At 44.6% G+C, this 19725-nt stretch overlaps 1 protein-coding gene across 11 annotated transcripts in view; it reads left to right on the forward strand.

Moving 5' to 3' along the window:
- Positions 1–19725, forward strand: part of GRAMD1B (GRAM domain containing 1B) — a 103731-nt gene that overhangs the window by 33309 nt on the left and 50697 nt on the right. Inside the window, exon 1 of one of the 11 annotated variants that reach the window (XM_075034830.1) lies at positions 5004–5105. The exons of the other annotated variants lie outside the window; for them this stretch is intronic. Within the exon in view, the coding sequence (XP_074890931.1) occupies positions 5083–5105 (23 nt within the window). The 5' untranslated portion in view covers positions 5004–5082. Of the gene's footprint in view, positions 1–5003; positions 5106–19725 lie in introns of those variants that run through there. 11 annotated transcript variants of the gene reach the window in all.

Genomic DNA, 19725 nt, shown 5'->3' on the forward strand with positions numbered 1-19725 from the left:
AAGCCAGACAAGATGCCTATTTTACAGTCCTGCAAAGCTTTTGCTTAGAGATTATTTCCTTGGCTTTTATTAGATAGCAGTTGCTCAGGCTGGAATTGCTTGGAGAAGTATGTGTAAGGGGAAAAGGATGATAGGGTAATGCAAAACAGCTGGTATGTGAATAAAAGTGCTAATTGTTAAATACTGTTGTATGACTCTTAATTTCTGTAGTTGCCTCTCTGCTTCCAGCTTTCATCCAGGCCCTGATGAGGGAGGCAACATAAATGCTGCGTACAAATTGCCTGTTTCTTGCCATCTGACCAGAATGCAAGAGAACACCAAGACCTAATTCATTACTGCCTGTCACTTTGTACAGATGTTCTTGCCTGTGCAGAGGGCATGTAAAGCACTGTCTCATCTGGACAGTACCATTTAGTATTTCTTTCCTCCAAGCTGGAGGTCAGGAAAAAAAAGTAACTCGGGTTTTGTATATTACAGCCCTAACTTTTTTTTTTTCATTCATGGCGCCTTGATAGTTACAGGTCAGGAAAGCATCCATTCTTTTTTCTAACTCCTTTTTTCTGCTACTCATAATCTCCAAGTCTGTCTTCAGTTTGAGAAAGTTCTGCATGCTTTTTACTCTGTTGCTGTTTTTAGTGTTTGTGTGTGCTGTTTGACTTCCTCATCCTGACTGGCGGTGGAAGCAACCAGAAGCCACAAGGGAGGCTGTATTCATGGTATTCTTGCTCTGGACCAGAAGTACTCAAAATGTTACTGGCAGTAGGCCAAGATCCAAATTATCTTGTCTAATCCTTTCTGAAGTTTGAGAATTTTGCCTGGGGGAAGGGACAGGGGATGAGGCAGGACAACAGACACCATGTAAACTTGTCTTACTGTTATTTACTGTTTATGCTTAGCAAATGATGCAGCTAATATTTTGTAATTAAAAAAGGAGACCCCTTTCCCAAACAATCAAAATTGTATTGCAATAAGCAAATTCTTTGACTTACAGATTTTATGGCTAGAATGGAAAATTATGAACATTCAATCTAACATCCTGTATGAAGGGCGGTCACTGGTGAAAATATACATGTGGCTTTGTAAATAGGTCAAATACAAACGAGTACAAAGAAGGAGATTGGTATGGGAAGAAATCATGAAAAACTTGGGTTGAGGCAAGGGAAGAAGGTGATCTGATGACTTTAGATATGAAAGGGAGCTGAGAAGAGAACACAACACAAAGATGTGAAGGCAGTCAAAAATGTTATGAAATAGCTGATGGAGGAGGGATAGAAAATAAAGAAGGAAACGAGAGGAGAAGGAAGTAGGAGCAGGTGTAGAGAAGGGTGGTGTTTAGCAGGAGGCAAAAGATGCAGTTTTGATATGAGCACAGAGGTGCCAGTCAACAGAGGGCCATGAGAGGCACAACTGCAAGCATCTACCTGTAGAGAGGGAGACGTGTGGGTGAGGGAGGAAGAACCGGGGCTGATGAGAGGTGGGTTACAGAAGTTGCAGGCGCTCAACTTGTTTGATGATCCTGGTGCTCTAGTTAAGCATTTGTACTTTGGGGACTACTGCCTTTCTCGGCAGAAGTGAAGGGCACCTCTGTGTGTTTCAGAGCTGCTGTTGAATTCAGAGATTTTGGTTAGGCAAGGGAGGAGAGGCCATGGTAGGTGAGACATAAAGGAGACAAGGTTGTTGTGGTGTTTTCAGGATTTTGTCATAGCTAATGTTGGCCAAAAAGATACCCGCTTTCAGAAATTTTTCACTGTTTTCAACCATTATGCTTGTTTTCATGAAACATGAAAACAAACTAAAAGGAAAAACAATGTTTATGCTTTTATTACTATTTTTGCTATTTTTTACTCTTCATATGGAAAAATAAAGAATTTTTACCAAAATAACAAAGGCTTGGGAAAGGTCTTTTGCATGCAAAACATAGTCATCAAAGATTTGTCACTTATATTGACATTTATACGATCCAAAACGATGTATCATTGATGCTTATTACAACCATGTAAGGAGTGTCTCCTTACAACTTGTAGTTCCACAGGTGAGTGAAAAGACATGGATTATAGGATTTACCCATTTTCAAAACAGAGTTCTGTAGCAGAGCTGGAAATGGGTTTGGATCTTTCAAGCCACGGTTCTGAATATGCTTTTTTCTGCTTTCCCATTTTCCTGTTTTGTGGGATGGATGCTCGGGATGGAGTAGGTAGATAATTTATCTGGAATTCAACTTGCGTATGCCTTCTAAGTATTCTTAGCACTGCGGAGGTGGACAGGGTGGCTGTGCATAACCTATCTCTCTTGATACCTACATATGCTCTTTTGTAACCTTACTTAAATTTTAATATCCTCCCCCCCCGCCTCGGAGTGGTTATGTGCAAAGGATGGAGAAAAAGGAAAGGGCTTGCCCATGCAGCATTAGCTCACACAGGTGGACCAGTCTAGTGAATGTGGAATTGAGACTGTAAATAGCAGTGACAAGCGGGGTCATCTGCTTGGGGTTCTCTGAAGATGGTGGGTGACCCACAGCCCCTTCACCAACGCTCCTGCTGCGAGGATTTGAGAAAGCAGATCCCAGCTGGATTGTGGCAGAGGTGGTTGTACCTGCAAGCCATATGCTTAAACAGATACTTTCTTCTAAGTGGTCTGTCTCCTTTGATAATTTCCAAACTCTCATGTTATTTAAAAAAAAAAAAAGTACATGACTGCTTATCTCTTAATACCTTTCTTGCCTGAGCTTTGATTTCTAAACATGTGACTCTGCAGCATTAGTCTGTCCCAGATTTGCCGAGCTTGCAGGTCTCCTGACCTATTTTACAGCATTGTGATTTGCTTCCCTGCTTGACAACCTGCAGGCCACAGATGCAAAGCATCTCATGGAGAAAAGCAGAGTCCAAGCCAGGCATCCAACATAGGTTGGACCTAATGAGGGCTGAATCTGGGATTGTGTGGGGTGAGATTTGAATGTGTTTTTTCCCATGCTGTTTGTCATGTGGAAATGCATGTGCCCAGCTTTCAGGCTAAGTTAATGCTTTTTGTCTAGAAATAAACAAAAAGGCATGTCATAAAGTTCGTGTTGGAAATAATTCTCAAAGCAGGTGTTTCAAATCTCTCGGCCCTGTGTGGGGCTCTCCTGCAAGGTACTGTCCATCACTTTCTTCCATGAACAGTCTGGAAGACAGTTCTATGCAAGATGTGGTTTCATACTAGTTGCTTCCTTCTGCAGCAGTCACACCAAGCATGATGGTATTCAATAATGAAGCAAACAGTGCAATGTCACGAGTGTTTGGGAAGCTATTTGGAGGGAGTTAGCACTGAGTAGAGCTGTCCCTTTGCGACTAACCTCCCCAGAAAGACATTTCAATGTTACTTGCACAGTTTCTGAAACTTCAGCCCCACTGCCATGATCCTGTCTCCCTTCACCTGCCCTGGCATGACCAAAGCCCTACAGAAGTGACTTTCTGCTATATTCAGAACTGGAACTTTGCTTTTGTCCATCTGTTCAGGACTTGAGAGAATGAGTAAAAAGATCGGGTGCCTTTATTAAGCAAAATATGGAAGTGGAGAAGCATGTGTTGGTTACTTGCCAAAGGGGACGTAGGCATCACGATCTCAATGTTTCCTCAGGCCATAAGGACAAATTTCACAGAAAGCTTTGTGAAAGAGAACAGACTTTGATCTAGTACCCCTGGTACTCCCCTCTCCACTGTAGGGTGAACAGAATGGAGGTGGTGATTTTAAAGGTCAAGATTTTGTATCATTCACTATGGAGACATCAGCTGCACTTATTGGCATGGGTGTGTGTGTGTGCGAGTAGGTGCAGACCTTGAGTTTGGGTGCAAAAGAATGACAAACAGCCTTAAAAAAACTCCTTCAGGATAGTAGAATCTCTTTATTTTCACATAACTGACCGCAGTCTTTACCATCCCTGAAACTGCTGAATTCCTAGGTTCATAAGCAAGAGTCTGTTTCTTTCCCTAGATGAAAGATGTGCGGTGTGGGGACTATGGGTGTGTGTTCACCCTTGGACACTCCCAAGCTTCACTCTTCGAAGTTCTTTCGATGATCCTTTACTAAGCAATAGTTAAACTATAGGTTATTTGAGAGATACTGCCCTTTTCCCTAACAATTTGTGTGCCTGGGCAGTGGAGCAGTAGGCTATGTTTAGATCCTGCAAGATAAACAGAAGAATTCCCAGGGAAAGTGTAGTGTATTGCAGGAAAGGAGGGGGTGATGTAATAACTGGCCCTTCTTCCCCCTTTTGGTCAGGCCTTGCCCAGGGTGCCCAGCCCTCTGTGTGCTGCGGTGCCAAAGATCCTTATTGCATGGTGTGGGGGGAGAGGTCCTGACTCTGCTGCGATAAGCGATGCTGTGCCACTGACTGTTGTTGTTTGGGCGCATGCTTGGCGGTGGGTGTCGTGAGGGTAAGATACCCCCCCCACCCACACACTTCCATTTCAGCGCAGGAACTTGGCTCCTGCCTCTCTGCAAATCTCCCTCTCAGTTAAGCACTCCCTTCGCTTTCCGGAGCGGTTGTTACGCAGCCTGCAGTCGGAGCGGCGGCTTAGTTAATCCCCACGCAAAGGACGAGGACGGGGGCCACTCTGCCTCCCCGACCCCCGGCAGGGCCGAGAGGCCGGGAAGGCGCGTTCCCCTTTTCCGAACTCCCCCCCCAAGGGAGCCGCGGCCGCGGGTGGGAGCTCCGCCGCAGGGCGGGCGGGCGGGGATCGAGTGCCGCCTTCTCCCCCCCCCCCCCCCCCCCGGGGCGGGGGGGGCGGCGCGGCCCGGCTGCCATGGCATGCTGCGCGCCGCGCTGTCCTGCCGGCGCTGCACATGCTCAGCAGCGAGCGGGGCGGCTCTCAGCCCCTGGCGCTGCTAGTGCGGGGAGCCCTCTGCCTCTCGGCGGGGGTCTGGGGGGGGGGGGCGGCCGAGGGCGGGAGGCGGCCGTGCCCCGGCGCGGGGGGTTCTGCGCATGGGGCTCGGCGCTCCCCGGGGGACGCTCGGCGGCCGGGTCTCCTCCAATATGTCCTGGGACCTCTGGAGCTGTCAGTGGGCAGACAAGGGCACGGGCATCGGATTATCGTGACTGTACTAATGAAAGGGTTCAAGCTCGCCTGGTAAGCGGAGGGCTGGGGAAAGGGGGCGATGCGGGCACCCACTCTCCCGAAATCTTCCTCCTTCCCAGCCCCGCGGCGCGCCGCAGCGGCGGGGGGGGGCGGCGGAGCCGGCGGAGGGAAGGGATGCGCTCCGCTAAGTTGGCCGGTGCCTGCGCCGCAAAGCTCGGGCCGCTGCAGCACCGCCGCCGAGGGGGACATCTCCGTGTGTGCTGGCCGCCGGGGGCAGAGCCGGGCTGCGGCTGGGAGGAGGGAGCCGCCGGGGGGGTCGGCGGGAATAGATGCGACGACGGGTCGTTCCTGTCCGGGCATCTCCGCATCAGGACTGTGCGCTGCCGTGAGCCTCCCTCTGGTCTGGCTGCATCTTCCTCCCTGCTGCCGCCACCCCTTCTCCTCCTCTTCCTCTTCCCGGCTTTCGCGATGGCTGTGCATGAATCTGCATCTGTGCATGCACGCACATAGCACCCGCACACCTGAGCGCCTGGACTCGGTACCTATTTGCGTACAGAGAAAATAAGCATGTGCGGTTTCTTCCGAAGAAAGGCGGAGAAAACGTTTTGAATCCTGCGTGCGTGGAGTGGTTCCTGCTCGGCTTGTCCTTTAAGTAGCTGCTTTTGGGGATGCACCTCACTGGCATGTTTCTGTAATAACGTATTAGAGTTGGGAGTCGAGGGAACTGACAGCTTCCTGGAAGGTACTGAAGTGCTCCTTAATTTTTTGATCGTGCCTGGGGGAAAACTCTCCAGGTTTGGACAAGTGGGCAGTGAAAGAAAACGTTGTGTGGGTGAAAAGTCGGTCAACAAAGCTGTGTGCGTATCTAAAATGTTGGCACGTAAATGTTTTTGTTGGTCAAGTTTGTATTTTATATGGGTAGGTAAACGTGTATGTATGTAACACACAGGGATGCAGATATATGTATCTCTAATATAAACTTGGCCAGCAATGATTTATATGAAGTCTTGAGTGTATCAAAACTATTTTAAACCTCTACTATGTCAAAACTACTTAGTTGGAGTAAATAGTCTTTGAATTATTGTGATGAAATTGATTTAATCGGAACTTTATCAGATGGGAACGGTTCCATAGTTAATAGTGGAATGTGACTTTGGATTGAAATTGCAAAGTGGATGACAAGAGCAATGTGCAGGCCTGTTTTTTTTTTTTTTTTTTTAATCCTTTTTCTCTGTAATGAAAAAGGAAGTAATCATAGAAATAACAGCTTCCCTCTCAAGTCTGCTGTTTTGTATCAGTATGAATTTAGTGCTTTGAGATCCTTGCCTGTAAAGTGTGAGAAAACAGTGAAGTTATTTTTCATTGGTTGTTTTATTTATTATCACTATTTTTTTTCTGTGTAAAAAAATAAACGCACTGTAGCACAGCACTAGGAAGCATCTTGTACTGGGCCCCAGGGGACGGACTAGAGCCAGGGATGACTCAATAGGTCATCTCTTTTTCTAATTTCTCTAATTTTGTCTTTTCTTTAATTATACTGAGAGCCTTTGAAATTTTCCGACGTGTACATGGCCATGTGTAACACAGACTGTACAAGCGATATGGCCGTTAGCATTTGAAAATCTTACACAATTTTTTTCTCTCCCCCCCCCTTTTTTAATTAAAAAAAAAGCCCAACTCTTGTACTGATTTGCTGCTTTATGTGGTATGCTATTGGGCTGATGAGTTGCATAATAGCTTAGCGTACTACCAGGAGAGTGAAGCATGTGTTATAAATGCTGTGATCATGTGTATCTGCAATAACATGGCACCCCACTGCATTCGTTTCTGTACCTATCCATGAGCAGCACCGGACGTTTTTGTTAATCGTGTAATTGGAGAGCTTTTGCGCGCCCAGTCCTATCACAGCATTTATAACAATTAAGGTTGAAGCCAGTCTGTTAATTTTGTCAGACTTCAGAGCTAATCAAGCAAGGCTGGTAGATACAGGAGCTGGATGGGGGACATAAGAAGATTACTCATGTGCTGGATGAAATGCTAGCAGTGTTTCAGTAGGTGACGCTCTTCCCTCTGAGTTTTTTCTGTCTCAGGCTCCTGGCAGGGTCCTAGGGGCACTGTGCTGTCCTGGGTGAGTGTGTTCTGGTGGGGAGTGCAGTAAAGGTCCTGATCGGCTCCCCTGGCTCTTCCCGAAACGCTTGAAGAGTGCTAACTAAGCCCTGCTTGAGCTACCTCTTCAGCATCCCCCCTTCATCTTCCTCTGAATCCCAAAGAGAAACAAGTCAAATATTCTGATCACTTACCTTATTTAATAAAAATATACAGTATTTTGGATCTTTGCAGTAGTTACTGTTCTCCCTCTAGGATGTTTACAGGTGGTTTTATTTATTTGGTTGTGCTGCAACATCCAGGCACAGAAGGGTGAGTTAAGGATGTTATTTCAAGTCCTGTTTCATCTAAGTCTATGTGTTTGTTGCTACTGCACTGATTGGCATGGTTCTAGAGGAGCATAGATCTAAGTATGGAATACAGAGTTCCCTGCTCTTTGTCAAACTCTGTTAGGGTACTTTAATGTGGGTTGTGCAGCCTCCAATATTTGCAATGAAATGGCTTTACAGGGTTAGTATTTGTCTAAAGAAAAAAACCACATCAAACGTATGGCATACAAACAGATCTTTTGGTCCTTGCTGTAGAATTGGTGATTCCAGTTCTAGATGGCACTGCTGGGGTTAATGCAAATTTCCTTATGGAGCCGTTCTCAGAAAGACACATGATTTCTTTCTGTACCAGGAAGGGCAGTAGTACAGGGACAGAATGCTGTCAGCAGGAGCAGTCCACTCTGACCGTTAGGAAGAGGACTTGCTCTCGCCTGTTTTTAGAGCACCCGTTCATTTCATGCTGTTAGATTGCACAAAATAATGTAGTGTGTTTTATTGGGGAACTCTGGCCATCTCTGAGTCTTGGTGCAAGCTTGTTTTGGCACAAGATAACGTGCTGATCTCTAATACGATGTCATGCGTTTTTGCAGTACGCCACCTAATTCTGCCCAAAATGATCTCATCACCATCTGGTATCGTATCATAGCATAGCTGCATACCGTGGAGTCATTAGGTGGTCACAGTACGCTGCAGTAAAGCAGAATGCTGATGTATAACCATCATAGCTTTATGACATCAAAACATAACTGTATTGTATCATGATGCAAGGTCCTGATGTACTAGTGCAGTATCATATTGTTCTGGTACAACATTCTGGTATCAGAAGTGATACTGCAGTCCCCTAGTACGTTGTTATTGTCATATGACAACATACGTTTGTCTCATTACGGGGCCTAGTATCTTGGTTTAATAGGTCATCTTCATGTCACGGTGTAATATTTTAATACCGTTGTAGATGTCTTCATGTTGTGACACGGTATTACGAGAGAGAACTTTTGCTTCCAGTCTTACATCACCGTTATCTCAGAGATCCTTAGGGACTATAATGAGCCAGGCCCTGAGCTTTAAATTGCAGAAAGCCAGAAACTACAGCAGCAGGGCAGGCAGGCTTTCCCTCCCCTCAAATCTTGGGTAGTACTGCTTGCTGTTGGCATTTTTCCTTGTTAGGAGTTGTGGGGAGCTCATAATCCAGCCTAGATGGATACTAATTTGGACCTTTATTAAAAATGAGAATCAAATGACTGAAGAGTCTTGCAGGCACAAAAGCAAGTGGGTAGCTGAGCTTAATGTCCCATAAACGGGATACTGAACAAAACTCTGCTCATCTGATTTTCCTTCCTTTCGTGGTTACTTCTGCGTTGCTTATGCTGATTTGTTGACTGGAATGTTTCTGAGCCACAGAACCTGCTATATGGAACCCGCAGAGAAAATAAGGCCCAAAGGCTCTACCTAAAATAAATCTGTAATTCATTTTTTTGCTAGTGCCTGTGGGTGAGAAAAAAACTCTCAATGTTCCAACACCCTACTTATCTGAAGGAAGGATCTATTATATAGTTGTGGGGGTGGGATGGGAACTAGGTAGGGTTACAGAACAGCAGAGCTAAAATTAGTTGTTTGATGTCAGGGAGCAGCGAAGATTAACATTAGACAGTTTCAGTTATGCATGCTGTAGGGCTGCGACTTCAGGAGCTCTTTGTATCTAGACCAGGCTAACAACACCTGCCCTTTTAATTGATTTGTCAGTGTCTCAGGGCCACCAGTATGTAAGAGGGGAGGGAGGGGAGTTCATAAGTTATCACACTAGTCCTACATAGCTCTGTCCTTGCAGTTCAGTCTTGCAACTTCTTTGAAGCCTAAAATAACAGGTTAGTGAAAAAGGGACAGGAGGGATGTGTTCTGCCCTCAGCTGTAGAGAATTAGCACTTGCTGTAATACAGAAAGGTGACAAATGTGGGTGTTTGGGATTCTTGCCTCCTTAATTACGTAGTGAAACAATGAAGCCATTTCAGTAGTTTTCAATTTCATATAGATACTGCAGAGACTTAAAGAGCTAATGTGTGCAGTGAAAATGAATTTTGTTCTAATGTTCTGATGCAAATGAAAGATAAGTTTCCAAATCAAGTATTCCTCAATGTTTTGGAAAAGGCTAGCAAAGTAGTTCTGTTGAAGTTACATAATTGTGCTGTTGTGCATATCGTGCTGTTCGACCTTCGTGTTACAGGTTAAAATGTTACATTTCAGTGTTCTTTTCTTCTCTGTCTTCATCGATTCTTCTGCGTCTACCTCTTTCTTCTTTGTGCTCTTTATTCAAAAGGAGGAAATAGGTGCTGATAATCCTCCGCTAAAAACCATCAAAGATGACCCACATACATATAAATATGGTTCTAACATTTTAGAAGGAAGAGGCTTTCACTCCTTAAAAATTCTGCAAATGGATCTTACGAATCAGAATGTTCCCATTTGCTGTCGATGCGGTAGGAAGAGGAAATGGTATTAATAGGTCACTCATCTCTCCCTGCATCCAGAATATTCTGAACGCTTTGACTGAACCTCTGTCCATAAAGTACAGTTTTTAACCTTTCTCTTTGAACAGGAAGAAACGTTATGGTGTTGCATAAGATGACCTGAAGAACAACTTTGAGCAGTATTGGTAGATTTATTTTGTAAAGGGTTTCATAGTACAACAAAGTGGTTAGTAGCTGTGCTAATTTATCTGAGCTTTTCAGTAGTGGGAATTGATAGTAAGCAGTTAGGAGCCTAACCCAAGTGCACTAATGTCAAGGAAAAATCTTGCATGCAGTTCACTTGGCCAGACAGTACTTGTAGTCACTAACTGAGCCAGAAATAGAACCAAGATCAGCTCATTACCGGTTTTTGTCCTGGACTGCACACTGCCACACTGAATTAATACCTTCAATGGTAATATGGTATAAAGTACAAATGAAGTGACTATTTGAGTAACAAAAAAACCCCAACAACCCCAAACCAAAAAACCTCAAAATTACATTGGAAGGAGACTATTTGAAGAAAAACTGACTCAGTCATTATGAAGCCCTTGATCTGAGATTTGGTTTGCTGTAGCTCTGTGTGATGATAGACTGGCACAAGTACCCCTTTAGTGTTTTTTGTTTGTTATGTGGTATGCCTCTGGCATCAGTTTTTGATTTAAAGTTGGGTAAACGTCCATCATTTTATTATCTAATATATATATATGTGCTTATTGAAACCCCTCTGAGGGCAACTAGACAGAAGAGTTCTTTGACTTGCACCATGAAGATGCTGCGCTTTGCAGAGTTTGCTGCCAACACCTAGAATCTCTCCTTCAGATCTCTCCTTGGGCTGCCAATTATTTTGGCTAATTGAATCCTAATCATTTGTTTTGCTCTAAAATTGCTTTTCCTGCTTATCAGATGGTAAAATCACCTTGCGCTCTCTCTCTAGTCCTTCAGCAGCCTCATAAATGTCAAGTGAAGGGCAAACTGCTTGGAACTGTTGTGGAATTCTGCAGCCATTGCTTGCTCAGGGCCTTGAGTTGAGATGAATGAGGCTGCAGTGAGGCTTGTCCAGAGATTCTTTTCCTCCCATATGCAGGAGGAAAAAGCACGGAAGGAGCCAAATTCAGCCAAGAAGAGGCTGTAGATAAAATTAAGCAGATACTGTTTTTCTCTCTCAAAGCCGAAGTGCGGAGCTGAGACCATTGTGTGCTGTTGAACTGCTTGGTCCCTTCAGATGAGAAGTGAGGTTCTGGCTGTTGGAGCTGGAATTCATAAGAGGCCAGTTTTATACCTGGATCTGTTGTTGACCAGTCAGATCATGATCTTGCCTCTGCTCCGGTTTCCCTGTCGGCAAAATGAGGCACACCATTTGTCTCTTCCGGTCCCCCTTGTGCTCCCTCTCACTGAAGCAGTTTGATATTTACACGTGACAAGTGCTAGAAGGGGTATGTTGAATAGTGTTCCATAATTTGTAAGCATGTTATTCGCCCTGTGTGTGTTAATAGTTCTGTTGAACTAAATGGAAACACTCACATACTTAAAATTTCTGCTCGATCAGGGCTGTTCTGCTCAGCAAGTGGGCATGCTCAAGGTCCGAAAGAGCCATCGAAGCTCTTGTGGCACATTCTGCAAGAATCGCTGTGTCCTGGTCAGGATCTCTTTTGCTTAATCATATTTGCCAACTGAAATTCCCCTTGGGAACAGGGCTCTTCTTTGCTCTCTATTCTAAACTAGTTAGTGGTATTCCTTTGGTTGATTAAGCAGCTTCTGTGTTTATGCTTGAATCTTCTCTTGCATGCCTCTGATTTCAGTTAGAAAAGTGGTTAGAAAGTGCATCTTAATGGCAGACTACCATTATTATTATAACTGATACTTGCAATGAATGGCAACTGCTAATTTCAGTACTTTGAGTCTGGTGAAAGTAAATTATATAAATTGAGATATAATAGCAATAAAAGTATCCAGGTATAAAATACCTAAGTTCAGGAAATGGAGACACCAAAACAAATGTTGCACATAAATCAGTAGCTTTTCCTTTTGTAACTTCTGTATGCTCTTGCAGAGCCATATGCTGAATACAAGATGGTGGAATGTCATCTGAGCTTCTCCTTTACTAAAGTTTTCCATTTGGCCAGCTTTGGGTCTGTACTGTTGATTATATTTTACATTTTCCAGTGGTTTACTCTCCGTAACCATTTTTCCTGGGCAGAATGTTCTGTGTGGTCACAGCCAAGTGACCTGGGGATAGATGCTCTGGCTTGCTTTTTCAACTAACGCAAGAAGTAAAATGTTGCCATTCTCATTTGACAATGTCACAGCTGCTCTATGCATATGGCAAAGGAGTGGAGAAAGAGGAATTTGGGATTTTTTTTGGTGGGAGGGGGAGATATATATTTGGGGGATATGTTTTGAATCATTTTCAAACCACTTGGAATACCAGGTTTGGAAGAATGTGGCTTGCCCAGACCTAATTTCAGGCCTTGGAACTGGAAGGAGGAAAATGGAGGAGAAAATTAGTTGAATGAAAAAGACTTGGTGGGGAAGAAGGAGGTATATATTCAGGAGTGGCAAAGATTTGGTAACATAAAAAAAAGTCCACATATGCACATAATATAAGACACCAAATTAGCAGGGAGCGGAGCAGGGAGGGAGGATGACTTGTATATCTTTAGTGTAAGAACAGGTCTCTTAAACCAGAATCGTTCCTTTAATGAAATACTAAGCAAGCAAGCCTGTGTTTAAATGGCAGGAGGAAGAGATGGCAAGGTCTGAGGATTCCAGAGAAATAATTTGCAAGGTCTCATCCCTTACTTGTGTAGCGATGACACATGAAGTGCTGTGAGTTAAAGGGTTTGCACTGGAGACAGAGGCATTTCAGAAAGTTGGTGGAAAGTTAAAGCTATAATTTTGGTGTATTTCTGACCCTGTAGGAGTAGAAATAAAGCAGCTATAGAGGTCTGAAAGAAGTGCCCTCTGCTCATGAGGAGATTGGGTTGTGGCTGTGCAGGCCTCAAAACTGGAATTTATTTTTTTCAGAGCTGTCAACTATTAAGAAATGGTGTACTCATGTGGTGGCCTTCAATCTGATGTACGTTTTAGGAATGAGGTTTGGGAGGCGAACTGTTGCTTAGCTGTAGGCCATGAAAGAAGGTATGTGTCTAGGGGTTGGAGCTTAGAGAATTGGAGCAAAATTCAGCAGCTGGTTCAAGGCAGTAAAACTACATCATTGCTTCAAATGCCCATGTTATTATTTTTCCAACCTTTCCAACAGGAACAATAGGTTTCCCATTGATTCTTTCGAGTTTCTGTTTCAAAGACAGGTGATAGCACAACTGATTTTGGAAATGGATCTGTTTCTAAGATTGTGTTGTTTTACAGAGAGAGAGGCCCTTAAAAGAAGGGCCTTGCTGTGCTAGGAGATTTTCATGCACAACTCCAGCTACAGTTTGTGTCCTGAAGAGCTTACATCCTAAAAAGTCAAGATGGACAAAGGGTAGAAGAAAGGAAGTGGTATTAACCTTGGTTTGCAGATGAGGCACACAGAGATTAAAGGCGTTTTTACTTTTAACATGTTAATTGATAGAGGTGTACTAGAAAACTTCCCTACTGGAAGCTTGGCTTAGGTGAGCAAAAAACCGTTATTGTTGTTTAAAACAGTTCTTTAAAGAGAACAAACTATATTGATGTAAGAGCTAGTATCAGAAATGCAAACTGGCCAGCCATATCCCCTGCACTTCTCATAGGTGACTTGTCCAAAGTCACAAACTGAATCCATATAATTGCCCCAAAGCAACCTATGTCTTGCTCGTATTTGGAAATGCCATAGTTGTCGTAAGGACAATTGTTCTTTCAAGGATCACAGCCCAGATTAAGAACTTCAGATGATTTAGGTATCGCTTTGCAAGATTTCCCACGTGAAACTCAAAATCACATGGATATGTTTCACTTGGAGGTTTTGGGAACAAAACCACAGCAAGTCACAACAATTCTTTATATTGTAACGCTCGAACACCTGTAACACCAACCAAATACAAACCTTTTGAAGAGTCTTGCATTGCTAGCAAACAGCAGTAACCAAGAAGTCCTCGGGCTGGGCTGCTGCTTATCAGGAAAATTATGGAAAGCAGAACTAGAGACAGAAAAAAACTTGATGGAATTGAGGCATTGATCCATGCTCCTGACAATGTGGGACAGTTCCCTGCTTTGTCTTCATTAACGGTTACCTAATGCTGTTTATAAACATGACAAGTGAATGGGTTTATACCACTTGTCTCATGCTCTTGACTGCAAGGATTTGACTTCAGCCTAGTTTTTTTCCCTCAATATAATCCTATTGCTTGTTGTTATAAAACCTTTCAATAGGGCTTCTCTTTCTTTTTGGTATTTATGTTCTTCAAATATTTGTTGACCACTTCACTTTGTTTACCCTTCAAGTTTCTTTTCATAAGTGAGCCTCATGAATATTGTGATGTTTTTGTTGCTTTCCTTTGAACTCTGTGTTCTATAATAACATCTTTCTAGTTATATGGCACCTTTATAATAAAGTTCCTGGTGGAGATTAACGGATCATACAGAGCAAATATTTCATCAGCTTCTATGAGATATGATTGATCACACTATGCAACTCTGAATGACATTAGTCTTCCCTGCTCCTGTATCGTGTTGCAAGAACGTGTCTAATTTGCTTTGTGTTCACCCTGCGCACTGTTGAGCTGCGCTGCTTTCTTGCTTTCTCAATTCTTTGAATTGCTGGACATGACCTTCTATTTCCTCCATTAGCCTGTTTGGAGTAGGTACAAAATCAAGGACAAAGGGGTAGGGTAGCGTTCTTCATGCTTTGCCCGGAAGAGAATCAGTCACAGTCTCTTGTTTTTCTTGCGACACAGGTTTTTGTATGTGTGTTTATATACACTTCCAGTATGAGTCACATTGTTACCTTCTGCATTTTATAACCTCTCTGTAGACGATGGCCTTTCAAAGAGTTTATATTTGGAAATACCCATGTGTTGAAGACAAATATTTCGCCTGTTGCTGGCTGTGCTGCCTGCTGTTGTATCGGGGAAGTAGATGGTTTGTGTGGTGTCTGCTAAGGTTTAGAGAAGTGTGCGTAGTCCCTCTAGCTGAGCAAGACGAAGAGTCGGGATGTCTGTAGCAGTGACGAAGTAGTCAGAGAAGAGTGCTTTGTGGGAGTACGGAAGTTGACTTCAGAGGTAATTGGGATGCTTAGGTCCATGCTGACTGCTCTGCTCCTTTGTTGTCACAGAAGTATTCACTGGTTGTTTTTATAGCGGGGAGTACAGGGATATTTAATAGAGCTCTGCTAAAGTGCCCTTGCAAAAATGTTTGGGATGCCAGGGATGTGTGACAACATGGAGAAGCTGTACCAGGGCAGCAGAACAGGTAGGTAAGAGCCAGAGAAGAGAGGACGTCCTGAAATTTCATAGCTGTCATCAGTGGATGGAGCGAGGAGCAGCCAGGGTTAACCGAGCTCTAGTGATGTGGGCTGCAGGGCATTCTTAAAGAGACAGTGGGTGCTTTTCTTTCTAGTGGGCAGCAGCCAGTTCAGATGCCAGAGCTGGGCAGCAAGTTGCAAAGAAGGCTTTGTTTCAGCCATGCCAAGCCGTTATCAGAGTGGGGAATCTTTTTGTCAACCACTTCTGAGAGCATAAAATGCATCGGAGCAGTAAGATTCCTGAATGGTTTAACGATCTCTCCCCCAGCAGAATTGCTTCTGTCCGCAGCTTAAATGGTGGTTTCAGAATCGGAGAGCAGAGGAGCGGGGAGGACACGCAGCTGCGCCCCGGGAAATGTGATGTGGTAACAGGTGGCGATGCAATCATTGAGCTCGTCCTTTTTCATCTCCCAGGCAGGCAGGAGGACTCCTTCCTGTGGATGCAGGTTCCTTTGTGTTTGTGCGTGTGTTGTGAGGTCAGGCGGTTCCTCAGGAAAAAGGATGCCCTGACGCAGTGCAGGGCTGGGACGGAGATATGGAGGGTTTGACTGAGAAATCTAAGTCGAGGTGGAAGGGATGGGGGTGTGGGGAGAGATGCCAAGCAAGACTCTTGCAGAGCAACGTTCTGTCTTCTTGGGAGTGGGGGCTGGACTGAGTAGCTGTTTAGTGTTGTTACGTGAGTTTCTGGGTGAGCCCAGCAGAAGGTTGCAGGAATCTGAGACCATCCTGGAAGAAAGGGTCAAGCAAGGTTAAGAAAGTCAATCGGTGAGAGCGGGGATGAATCCCATGTGTATGAATGGGTATTGGGATTGAAAATCAGAGGTGGCTCAGGAGGAGTCTGAAGGTAGAGACTGGGGTAGTGCTCTGGGGGAAGGCTTTAGGAAGCTGATTTTGGTTGGGAGAAACAGATTGGAACAGTGTGGAGCAATGGAGAAGCTGGCATAACTGTAACTGAATTATACGACATAGAAGCACACACTGCACCAGCCAGTGCTGAAGAAAGAGATCGGAGTCTATTAGCACCCTTTTCCTCTTCCTTCTCTTCATAAATCTCCTCACAGGTCTGAGCTGTTCCGTGTGGAATAGGGAGCGGAGGAGTGGTGGTGGTAGAGAGGATTGAGGGAGTGGGGCCTGTCTGTACCAGGAGACCGGGTGTAGCCCAGCCCCTGGCACAGAACAGCCGACGTGCATTTTGCTCTCTCCAATGGCAGCTATTGAAGCTTTATCCAGATGTTAGGGAATTCTCTCTTTGTGCTGAGCTTGCGTAGGAACAGCATTTATGAGCGTTGCTGCCCAGTTACTGGAAGCAGGGGGGGGATGTGGCTTTCTCATATTCAGAGTGGTATCCGAATAATGTGAATTGTTTGGGTTGGGTTTGAGGTGAAATTTTGCTGCTGCTTGTCCCCTGGTGGCTACTGTCTCGATGGAACTTGAAAGTACGATGGCATGATACTTAACTCTGCTCTGAAGGGATAAGAAAAGAAGGATACATAGATAATGGAGGCAGTACTCTAATGATTCCATAGGGACCTGTAATTAATGGGTGATCTCCTGTTTCTGTTGTTATTTTTCTTTGTGTGCATGATAGTCTTCCCCTGGCCAACCTGTTGTTTTGCTTTTTTCTCTTCATCCTCTCTTAACCTGGGCACTGATCTTGCAGCTGGGATGCACTCGGACCCTGGTGGTCTAAGATGGCTCCCTTGACTGCAGTAGGGTTTGAAATCAGTGTGGCCTCTCGTCTTCATGCCTTTCACTGCACGGTTGAAGTCTTGCACCATGAGCTCCTCAGGGTGAGGGCCCTTTCTGTATGCAATCTGCCCAGCCCTCAGCACGGTGCTATAAACAAATAAATATGGGAGTTACTTTTATTAGTGCTCGATCTCAGAGACATCTGTTAGCGTTATTGATGTGCTTGTTAATCTTCATTTTCAAGTACACTGACTGTTGTATGAATTATATGTCAGTGGATAAGCAAGTGCTTCTGGGGTGAAATATGCACCAGCTTATCATCAGTGCGCTACAACAGAACATATAATGGTTTCAGAGGAAGAAAGAGATGGATTTGGTATTGAGTGGAAGTTGGCAGGAGACTTAAGGATATGTAAGTGTCTTTATAATATACGATTAGAAATTCAGGACAGAGAATTTGTGGGAGGTCAGCTCAGCCAGCCTTTCTACTGCATCATCCCGAACTGGTGGTTTCCAGGCCTGTCCATGATCTGTGATGCATTTGCTTTGTGTTCTCCATTTATCCTGACCAGGATGCAATGCCTACCTATGTTGGGATGTGATTCTGTCAGTCTCAACCTACTGGGCAGAGCTGGGCCTACACAGCAAAATTGACTGGTTGCCCTTGTGCTGTCCTTCCTCATCATTTTCAGAGATCACATTGAATTAAAGAGGCCTAAAACTGTGTTAAATATCCCCATGGGTAATACTGTTTATGAAAGTCGTAGCTGTAGTTACTGTAGGGATCTTGGGCAGTTCCACATGTGATGGCAGTGGTTGCTGAAGAAACTGTCTAGATAAAGATACTGGCCATGCTAAAAATGCTTGTCCTGTGCGATGTAGGCTCCAGCTCCCACTCCAACACTTGGCTTGTTGATGCTGAGCCTAACTCCCCGCAGCCTCTTTCCTAACATCATTTCACCTTTCCTGCTTTTGGCTTTCCACGTGCTGATTGTTTGAGCATGGTGTTGAGGACAACAGGTAGGGCTCTGTTTCCTAGGTGAGGTGGGATCTGCTACTTGTGAATGTCTTTAATTCTGTGTGGTTTCTTTTGTGCAATTAAGGAGAGCTAATTAGCTCCTTTTAGTGCAGTCTCCTTGCAGAGGTAGCTGACCTCTTGTTAATCCTGGATTAAGTTCTTACTAAGAACTGGCTCTTTGTGTGTCCCAGTTAAGACGTTGACACTTTGTTCTCTCTCTCTCTCCTTGTTCTCCTCCTCCCCCTCTTCCTCCCCATGCCTTTGAGCACATGATTGCCTGCCTCCTCCATCCCCCACTACTGTAGGAATCCATGCGCTCTTAGCAGCCACTGTGTCTTGCTCCATGAAAATGCCATTGTCGGTTCAGTGTACTCTAAAAAGATTTTTGCTTGATCTGGTACCTGTCTAGGAGCCCATTTTCTGCAAGGGAGATGGAAGACTCTTGGCAATGCTTCTTATTGCTTAATAGGGTGAGAATACTGTGGGGTTTGAAGAGTAGCACCCATTTTACATGCTGGAGCCTGGAAGAATGTTCCATGCTCTGAGCAGGAGCTAGCAAACAGGACCGCATGTCCTAGTCAGAGAACTCACCCCGTACAATGCTGTGCATTCAAAAGCAGAGTCCATACATTCATAGTTAAAGAGGGTGTCCGGGAGAAAAGCAGCTTCTGTGTTCCAACAGTGGTATGAGCAAAAAAATTAAATGTGCAAAATATTCATTACCACCCAGATGCATCAGTTACCCACTAATGTTAATCCTACTTGCAGATCTTGAGGTTGTAGCACTACACTGAGTTTTCCCTGAGGACATGCTTTCTTGACATTTCTGATAGGTCTTTTTGAAGACAAGGCCAGAAGTACTATGGAGGTGTGAGTGTCCCCTGGTTCTGTTCTGAACTCAGTGGAAAAGTAGAGATGTTGGGGAATAACTGTCTCAATGGCTTTAAGTTTTCAAAATAGATCGTATTAAAAGTAGGCAAAGAATTACTGGGGAAGGGGAAATGAGAAAGAAACGTTACGTGTTTTCAAATCCAGGTGCTCGTTGTTCCCAGACATTTTGCAGACAGACTTTTAAAGGCTGCTGTTTGTTTCCGTATTGCTGGTGTGGCTTACAGGGAGGGTAAGATCGCTCTAGCTGGATATAGAGTTTATCTGAAACCCACTCGTTGCTCTGTAGGCCTGGATGTTCAGGCACTGGACTGTCTCACATGTATGTATCCTCAGCCCCGGGCTTTAATTACTTGGACAGTGCATCATTTCCTCTCACCTGAGAGATGCAATATGTATGAGCCTGCTTGTGTTACAGCTGGGTCTGAGACAGTAGAGCAGAAACCAGCCCTGCCATTCAGTCCAGCAAGCGGTAAAGGTACAGCTCATGCTGTCTGCATTGAACACTGAAGAGCCTGCCGCAGATAGGCATGCTCTGAATTAGAGCATCCTTGGAGGGAGCGCTCCCAATGTATGACTTTTCACCTTTCTCTAGGGCTTGGTAGTCCTATTTGTCCCACAGTACTTGGGCTGTGGTGTGTGATCATGTCATGCCATGAATAGCTCAGCAGTCAAGCCCTCCTAAAGCTGTCCT

This window comes from Buteo buteo, chromosome 9 (genome assembly GCF_964188355.1).
Source record: "Buteo buteo chromosome 9, bButBut1.hap1.1, whole genome shotgun sequence".
Taxonomy (NCBI): domain Eukaryota; kingdom Metazoa; phylum Chordata; class Aves; order Accipitriformes; family Accipitridae; genus Buteo; species Buteo buteo.